At 38.1% G+C, this 9857-nt stretch overlaps 2 protein-coding genes across 2 annotated transcripts; both read left to right on the top strand.

Annotated features, from left to right (window-relative positions):
* Nucleotides 1-1405: 1405 nt before the first annotated feature.
* cldn10e (claudin 10e) lies at nt 1406-3797 on the top strand (the record flags this gene model as incomplete). The annotated part of the gene is made up of 6 exons (XM_083897173.1): nt 1406-1637; nt 1726-1887; nt 2386-2467; nt 2547-2660; nt 3359-3607; nt 3701-3797. The coding sequence occupies 6 exons, from the start codon at nt 1406-1408 to the stop codon at nt 3795-3797; spliced, it is 936 nt and encodes a 311-aa protein (XP_083753299.1).
* Nucleotides 3798-4718: 921 nt separating this feature from the next.
* Nucleotides 4719-7978, top strand: LOC310933541 (claudin-10-like; the record flags this gene model as incomplete). Its single annotated transcript, XM_083897055.1, has 6 exons — nt 4719-4810; nt 5167-5309; nt 6775-6936; nt 7028-7115; nt 7206-7287; nt 7934-7978. The coding sequence occupies 6 exons, from the start codon at nt 4719-4721 to the stop codon at nt 7976-7978; spliced, it is 612 nt and encodes a 203-aa protein (XP_083753181.1).
* Between the last annotated feature and the right edge of the window lie 1879 nt (nt 7979-9857).

Here is a 9857-nt window from a genome sequence, read left to right as displayed (position 1 = left end):
AGTCACTTTGCTCTTGTATTCTATAAAACTGGGTCAGCTCAGATCAAACATAAACATTCTTTTGTTCATTTTTTCTCTTTTTCACTAAACAAATTAAGGTTACCCAAGGTCCACCATTCTATCTCCCCACCACCACCACCACCAATATCTTAGTCATAAGCCAAGAGGACAAGAGGGGCTCTTTCATCCCCGAAAGAACATTCATCACTCCCAGTAAATCTCATTAGCTCAGATTTATTTCTAATTAAACAGCACAAAGATGTTCTGAAGTATTTATTAGACCCACAGTACAGCGTGGGTTTAATAACTAGTGACTTAAAGCCACAGCAGCAGTGCTGTTGCATTTTATGGAGCATTTAAAGGTCAGAAGTTTATTTCATAGACAATAAAAAAACAAAAAGAAAGATGTATTGGTAAATGTGATGCTTTCAAATTAATTTATTGTAAAATCTATTTTATATATCCTCTCACTTAAATACTAAATATGTCTAATCTGGTGACTTTTAGCTCTTAAACGTTATAAGACAGAATCAAATTACATACCCACTTCTGAGCCGTCCAATCAAATTTAAACACGCAGTAATGAAACACCAGGTCAACTATTGTGTTTCATGTGGACATGTCATGTGACAGAATCTGGTTGGGACACTCTCATTTAAATGTTATCTGTGTTAAATGTTTGGGGAACAAACCCTGATGATGTCAGGGAGATGTTATCAGTGCTTTGACTCAAAGACTTTTAGCAGAAACCCAGTATTTAGGGTTAGGTGTGGAATGTCAAAGATGGGGACAGTTACAGAGCACAGAAGGTCTAATATATTTGACTTTTTTAATGAATTCATTTCAGAAATTACATATAGTTTTTTCTTGTATTATATACCTTTTGACTGTCCAGTTATGTGGTAGAACAATACCAAGTGGTTTGGCTGGATTATTAGAAGAGCATTTCTTTCTTATTCATAAATATTTTTTCTGGATATGTCACTAACAGACTACTACTTAATGATTAGAAAATGTATTTAATGTATGATTTTATATCTTATTTTCTGTAAAAGTCTGCACATGATCTTAAGTCAAGAGCAGCCTGATGGTCACATGAGGTCCTTAGTAATTTGAGATACATGCTTAGGTGAGCACTCAGACTGACACTGTAACTGTGGGAACCAAAGTGACTGCTGTCTCTCACCCACATGTGCAATAACAGCTGATAAACAAGAGCACACCCCTGCTGTGTCACTGGGATCCAGTCTTCATCCTCCTCTTCTAGGAAGAGCAGTGGAGTGTGGTTGACTTTGGAGTAAATCTGCATGTTTGTCTCAGGAGGAGGCAAAAAAAAAAAAAAAAAAAAACTTGACTTAAGAGCTTCCTTGAATCTGACGATATCCAGTCAACGTTAAACTCCACGATGAAGATCCGTGTGGTCCAGATCTGGGGTTTCCTGATGACAGTGCTGGGCTGGATCTTTGTGGCTTGCTCTATGGCCATGGAAGGATGGAAGATCACATCCATAGGGGGAATGGGGGGCTCCTCCATCATCAAAGTGGCATGGTATTGGTCCAGCCTCTGGAGATCCTGCTTTACAGACTCAACTGCTGTGACCAACTGTTACGACTACCCAGTGCTCTGGTCAGTGGAGGGTATGTAAAAACCACACTCTTGTCTTCTAGCTAACAAATCCATTGCTCTTCTTTTATTGTTGGTTTGTGTTTTGCCGTTTAACTGCAGGTCACATCCAGATAGTGCGAGGCCTGCTGATGTCAGCGCTTTCCCTGGGAATGCTGGGGTTTGTGCTCAGTCTCATGGGCATGGAATGCACCTTTCTTGGGGGAAAAGACCGCGCGAAGTACAAGAAGATCTACAGTGGGGGATGGTGCCACATCATGAGTGGTAAATGTCCAGTTTTAATAACAGGACAAGGTCCTTCATTAAGTGTGGATGTGTTGATTGATTGATGTGTTGAAGTGTGGTCACGGTTCGTCATATATTATGTTCATTTTATTGAAATGTGTATGTTATATAAAGATATTTGTGTTTTGATGAAGACATACAGGGACAATCGGTTTGTGTCCCATTCATGTGGACAGTAAAAATCTTTTTGCAGTAGTTTTAGTGACTGCCTTAATGACAATGTTTTAGCAGCATGGGAGATAAATACGTGTCTGAGCTAGGAAAGTGAAGTGAAAGTTGATTGTGAAGCAATCTTTGGAGTTGTAGGCTATAGAAGGAATTGTTGTATTTTGATGGTGATCTTGATCTGGATTCAGGGTCAGCTTGGAAGTGTATTGACACTGTTGGGACCTGAATATGTTATATTTTACCTGGTCCTAATTGTAATGCTGTCAAACTGTTGTGTTAAACTTAACCTGTTCTTTCTCTTCCTCTCAGGTTGCCTGTCCACATGTGGCTATGCTGTTTATGCACAGTATGTCTCAGTAGAATACTTCAACCCTGACTTTGATGGACTGAAGTAAGTTAAGACATGTAAACATTACATATCATGTAACCTGTCTTATAAAATAAAACGTGGAACATTTATCTGACCTCAGGTATGACCTCGGCACCCCACTGTTCCTCGGCTGGGTCGGCTCTGCTTTTCAAGCGACGGGTGGTTTTTTTTATCTGTGGTCTGTGTGCAAGCCACTCTGTGGAGGAACAGAAATGTGAGTATTGATGTGTTGTTGCTGTTGCTGTAAATTGCTTGTACGTTGCTTAAATACCAGTGTTCAAGAGGAACTGACTCCTTATACAACATATAAAGTATATATGCATGAGTCCCTGTTTGCAGGATGATGTTCTTAACATACATAGTTTTTGGCACATTTTATTTAGGGGAACTAAACTTTTTAGTAAAAAAATGAGATGAAATAAAAACAAAACATTTCCATAAGTTCTGGAAAAGACGAATTAAGTTGTGCCTGAGACATCTATGACTACTAACATATTGTAAATCAGATCTTTTTACTTTGCAGATTTAAATAAATTCCAAATTAAAATCTTGCATGGGTTAGGGTTAGGGTTCTTCAAATTTGAGGTGTAATAAAAACAAGTTCTGGACAAGACTGCCTCAAGACATCTATGATTACTAACACTATGGAAATTAAATATGTTTACTGTACAATTTAAGAGTTAGTTAGTCGTCCCCAAGACAATGAGGAAGTTTAGAGATGACCACGCATTTTCAGTCGCTGCCCAGAAACTGTGGGATGAGTTGCATCTGCACATCATTTTTTCTCTTTGGCTTTAACTCAATTTGAAATGTTGGCTTTTACTTTTTTATTTATACTCACATCTGTGTGCACTTTGGTCAACTGTGTCCAGTTTGACAATAATGTAACACTCACTCTCTTTATCTGTCCAGGGTCATCACCATACAGCCACAACCAGACCCTGAGCAAAACAAATCCACCACCGCTCTTTCCACATTGTCAGGGATCACCTCCAAGACCAAATTGTCCTCGATTTCTGAGCTGTCGTCGAGGTCTGAGGGCTCAGACTTGTCCAGCATTTCCTCCAGATCAGAACGTACATCCAAATCTGGACGCACAGCGAAGTCGGGTCGGTCATCGAAGACTGAGAGAACTATCAGATCTGCGCAGTCGGGATCAAGGTCGGGGTCAGGATTAGAGTCTGGCCTTTCGTTGAGGTCTAGTATATCGACTTTGACTGAGTCAGGGAGCAGCAGCGGCGGCGGCAGCAGCAGCAGCAGCAGCAGCAGCAGCGGGGGTCGCACAGTGTCGTCTTTATCAGGCAGTTCCAGGAGTGAGACCACACCGTTCCTCAAAAACTCTTACATCTGAATAAATGTGTCGTATACACATACGATCAAAAGAAAATTTGAGGCTTTGCTGTGTACAATATGACTGCTTGGCTTAAGCTCTACTGTGTAACTTTTAAATATACACAAATACCCATTACATTTGTTGTTTAAGCCTATCAGCTTCTCAGGATTCTTCTTCACAAAGTGATGTTTAGATCTTGACATTTGCATCCAGAAAGTGACAGAGGGAGGCAACAATAAAATTGCGCTAGTAAAGTCAGACGGATTGCTGGATTATGACTGAAAACACAAAGAGGCACACTAAAAGTTTCAGACATAAATTCTACTGATCCCTGCCCTCACTCAAGTCTGATAGTATTGCTTGACAGTGCAAAAATCAGATGAAGGACCCAGCATGCAACCAATTTTACATCTTTTCTGTTTACTAAGACCAAACAAAAGGAGAATAATAACAACATCGGCAAAAGATTGGAACAAAAAAAGATGCACTGCCCCTTTAAAGCAACTTCAAGTATGTGCGTTTGTTATTAAAAATGAATGACATTTTTTTAATCATTTGTCTGTTATGTTTTCATTCAAAACACGCTTTAATCTTGGACAGCAGAACAAATCCACGATCAGCCTGTGTAGTGTGTCACCTTCACCAGGCTGGTTGACAGTAAACACGGTGTGCTTTGTTTTTGTTCACACCCTCACCAAAATACACGAGCAGCAGCAGCAAGTAGAGCTAAACGATTGTGGATCATTTCATTTTCTTGAACAAGGTAGGGAGATAAAAACCTTCTCGTCTGCTCTTTTTTCTAATCTTAGCGTCTTTCTGCGAGAGGCTACAACTTTTTTCTAACCATGCATGTGAAACAAAATAAAGTGCTCCAACGAACTGCTCAGTGATTCTTTGTGCTTGATTTGTGTCAAGTCTTTGATTCAGCAGACTGAGAGGATGTGGAGGAGACGGGCTCAGATTCTGGGCCTGCTGCTCTGCACTCTGGGCTGGGGTTTGGTGGCGAGCACACTGGCAATGGACCACTGGAGGTAAGGAGGATGTACTCTTTATAGAAAATGATGTTGTAAAAAGTTTACTTTTTTTAAATTCCGTTTCTAATCTTAATGATGCATTGGCATGTGTAAGTGTGAAATGGATCTAATGAAAAGTAGATGGGTTGCATCAGGGGGGATGTATGATCGTATTATTGTGGTGTAAACTAAAAATCACAGATGAAAATTTAGTCTTTATACACCTCAGTGAAGTGTTTGTGAGTGTTACTTGTGGGAAGCAAATTGGTCTCCTACAAGAGATGAATTGTGTCTTGTAATAAAAAAAAATGGATTCTGTCCAGAAGTGTTCATGAATGAGTGACTTAAACATATTATGCATTTATCCACTGAAGATCTGCTCAGCTGGAAGGCGAAGTGGGTAAATCCTCCGTGGTAGTGACGGCATGGTACTGGTCAGACCTGTGGAGGGACTGCTATGAAGACTCTAGCGCTCTGGTGAACTGTGTAGACTTGGGGGTTATGTGGACGGTCAAATGTGGGTACACTCACAACAATCTCTGATTGGCTTTGACACTGTTCACACAAAAAGTTCTGTTTTTATCAGGGCTGGCCCAAACCTTTCTGGGCCCTAAGCTGAATTATTTTCCTCCAATTGACTATTATTGATGCCAATGTAAAACTTTAATTATAGTTGCAGTATTCACATCAAACCAATGTCACTCCTGTTTTTTTCTTTTAACCTCACAAAAAATCACAAAAGTGACCTTGTATTAATTTGCACTTTCTACTCGTCTCGGTTTGGTATCAGGCACGACATTTTCATTACTTCATAGTTTTTAAGTATATATATTTTTTTTTTCAACTTTAATGGGCAGGAAACAGGAGGCAGAGAGGGGGGAATTATATCGTCACCTTGTTAAAATAATCGCCTAACTAATTTTTTCAAGTTTTTCAGGAAACACAAAAAACTTCACAGCTTAAGTCACACACTTGACATATTAGAGGAGATGATTTAGGCAAAAAAAAACTATTTTGACAAAAAATGACTTAGGTGATTATTTTAACAGTGTGACGATATGCAGGATAGGGCCGCTTGACGGGGGATTAGAACCGGGGCCGCATAGAGGACTATAGACCTTCCCCAGCCTCACAACCTGGGGAAGGTCAGGTGCTCTACACTAAATTTGAGGGGGGTCTAAACATGTTACAGTGTAATTGGAAAGCAATTACCCCCGATTATTAATGGCTATTTCGCACACTGGTGCTCTACCATCTAAGCTAAACACCACCCACACAAATACACAAACTAGTGACTGACAAAGTTTTTTTTTCAGTTTACTGAATCATTAAAATCAGTTAATTAAAAAGATTAGTTCAGTACTTCTTGCATGACCGGAGTGCAGACTTATGGCTGAACAGGTTGTGATTCAGATCACAATTGCTGTTGCTAAATTACACCAGACTCCTCTGTTAAATTTTGAGATTTAAAACATTTTCAAGGATTTTTTGTTATTGTGCAGTTTGATTCTTGGGTCGGACGTCGTGCTTATGACTATTCCAGTCATAACACTCTCTGCCATCAGTGGCACATTTTAGTGTGAGCTCAGCTCGCTTGCCAGAGCAGGGCCTTAAAAAAGCACCAGGAACCACTACTATCCCTAATGGAAAAGAAGAGTGGAGCCGAGCCAGCCAGGGCTAGAACTGTATAATAGAAAAGCACTATTAGTGGTGATACGGAACTTGAATTATACAAGTAATCTACTTTAATGACATTGGTTTTTAAACTTAGAACAAATGTGCACTAAATGAGCAATCTTATCAAAGTACAAAATAAAACCCAAACAACTTAAGCTAATATCTAGATTTCTTTCAAAGCAGCTGCTTAGTTCACTTATTTCTTGGGCCAGCTCTGGTTTTTAAAACATTCAATTAAAACAAATATTCATGTTAATTATTTCTTCACAATTTTTAAAAGTTTGTCTGATTGTTCCGTTACCCAGCATACATCCAGGCAGTCAGATATCTCCTCATGATCGGCATTTTCCTCGGCCTCTTTGGCACCGCGCTTATGTTTTTCGGCCTGGAATGCACACGCGTTGGTGGAGAGCAGAGAAGTAAGGACAGACTGTTAATGACGGCATCTGCTTTCCAACTTCTCGGCTGTGAGTATGAATTGTTTGGAATAATCAGCCAGTAGGTGAGGATATATCTACTTATTGGTTGAATGTGTCATCGGTGTCATCCCTTATACAGGTGTGTCAGACCTGGCGGCTTATTGTTTGTACATAAACAACGTGGTTGTGGCATATTTACACAGCAAAGCTGATCCGTCAAAAATGAGGTAGTATTAGGACTTTGAATATCACTCACTCATCAACAATCACATGTGACAGAATGCAAATGTCACTTATACTATAACTGTTCTCCTCAGTTATGAAATCGGACCACCACTATATCTGGGTCTGGTGGCGACTTTCCTTACTTTCCTTGGCTGCATTATTCACTGTGCAACAGTATACAGAAGAGAACACCCACAAAGGTTTGTTAACTCACTGTCCACCCATAATTAACTAGACTATAGTACCATATTAGTGGAAATTCTGTCAAATGTTCACTATTTTAAGTATTATTATTATTATTTTTTTAACTGTTTATAGCAGGGATCTTAAACTGGCGGCCCCCCAATCAATTACATGCGGCCCCCCACTTAATATCATGTTATAATGAAAACATGGCCCACAACCTCACTGTCTTTTAAACACAGTGTGTAGCTGAGGCACAGCTGCCAGCGAGGTGATAGAATATAATATAAGTTTCCTAGCAATGTTTTTATAACAGTAATAATAATAAGACATTTGGTCATAATTATGAATGGCAGTGGCCGAAATGGCTCCTGGCACACATTTTAATTACAGCTGTCCACACTCTATGTAATTTAAAATAAATGTCAGTTTTTGATATTAATACATTAATGTTGCATCATAAATAGTATTATTAAGTATACGTGTGATATCATGATGCAATATTGTAAACAGTTGTTTTAGGATAGGCCGGCTCCCTCTTGACCACAATAGATGCGCATTGGCCCCCAGGTCATTTGAGTTTGAGACCCCTGGTTTATGGCATCTTACCTTATCTTGTCTTATACTGTCTCCACAGCAGGTGTCCAACGTTTCCTGCAATCAGAGAAAAACAAGAGTTTAGAGGAGGAAAACACATGCGTGGGCACAATAGCAGGTCAAGTGTTTCCCAGAGTGCATCTGCCTACAAGATGACTTCTGTTGTGATTGTGTGATACAAAAGGTTTGTTTGAGCTCATCTGTCAAGTTGAACAGTTTTCAAATGAATAATGTCTCTTGACCTTTTTTTTCTATTATTTACATAAAACATTATTCGGTTTGGAACTTCTCATTTTTGGTGGCTCATCTTTTGCACTCAATATTGCGCTCAAAAATAGATTTTTAACTATTAGTATTGTTGTGTTTGCTATTTCAATTTTAGTGTTTGTGTTTTTATTTGCATCTTCTGTATTATGTCAAAGTTCAAAGAGGGTTTTTACTTTTTGACTTTAGATGTTTTCTTTTCATTCCACCCTGTGTTGTTTTGTTGCATTTGTTTTTTAAATGTTATTGTCAACCACTTTGAGCTGCAATCCTTGTATGAAAGGTGCTATACAAGTTTATTATTATTGTATAGGTAATGTCTGTGGTGCTTAATCCCAACCTTTAACCCTTTAAGGTACTACTCAACCATTTGGTCGACCACAATTTAAGTCACTATATCTCATTGAAAAATGCATCAAGCTGAACTCACTAACACTAAATGTCACTTGTTCTGAATGTTGTACTTTATGAATTAAGCAAACCAGGTTTATGATGAACAGACGTCTCAACCGTTTGGTAGAGGCCTGTATCTGAACTCATGTAGGGTCTAATTTAAAAAAATTATATATATATATATATATATTGATTGTCGTTGTTAAGTAAATAAAATAAAATAATAAAATAATAAAAAACGCAAAGAAATAGTTTTTCCTTTGCTTTTTCTTGATGCGTACCTTAAAGGGTTTAAAGAGAACAAAATTAGGAATTTTAATTATTGATTTATAAGCAGTTTAATGTTGGAGAGTTTGGGATTTTTATTTTATATATTCACTTAAGTGCGACAATCTTTATAGATGTGTTTTATGTTTCGTATGACCTCATAATGTTGTCTTTTCTATGTTTCAAAGCTATAAAGAGCATTTTGAAAGTATTCCATGCAGAAATGACATTAGACCTGCTAAGTATTTTGTAAAAGGGAAAATGTTTATTTTTTTCCAATTCTTCAAAGTCAACTTCAAAAAAAAAAAAAAGGTTTTCCAGTGTTTTCAAATCGTCATAATTAAATCAAATAAAAACAAGCACTTAAATCACAGAGTGCCTCGGAAACCAGCCAAGGCTGTCGAGGTAAAATAAGTGTGTGAACACTATCCCGTTGGTTCTGTAATAAGTCAAAAACATCTGATGTTACTTGATAATCATCATTCTATTTAAGGCATCTTGGTATTTAGGTTAAAACACAGTCACACTCACAAGCACACGGGTCCAAAGGTTTCTCTGCAACACACCTGCATTCACACACACAAATGAATAGTTTAAGACACAAAAAACTTGGACCTTCCATCATCAGGTAAAAGAAAAAAGACATTTGAAAAATCACTAAAAATCATCATCTGAAATCAAGTTTAAAAAGACCCAGACAATCTTTCAACACAGGAATATATAAGTCATATTTGTTGTCCACTTATACTTCTGAATGAAGACCGTGTCCGAACACAAAGGTCACATTTGATGACTGAAGTTTACCCTTCTGTTTTCTTGAATGTTCTCCTTCATCATTTAATGTGTTAGGTTAGATAGATCTTTTTTTTTTTTTCTTTTTTTTTTTTTTTAAGTCTCTCCCAGTTAAAAATCTGAATTTATGGACCAAATGTTCATTGTATGTTATTTTAGGTCCCAATCCAGAGTGGACAAAGACATCAGAAAGATCCCAGGAAGTTTAGAGATCATCATCATCTGCACTGTCCCACAATACACAACTT

The sequence above is a fragment of the Microchirus variegatus genome (genome assembly GCF_963457635.1).
Source record: "Microchirus variegatus genome assembly, chromosome: 1".
Taxonomy (NCBI): domain Eukaryota; kingdom Metazoa; phylum Chordata; class Actinopteri; order Pleuronectiformes; family Soleidae; genus Microchirus; species Microchirus variegatus.
This window is presented reverse-complemented; position numbering and strand designations above follow the sequence as displayed.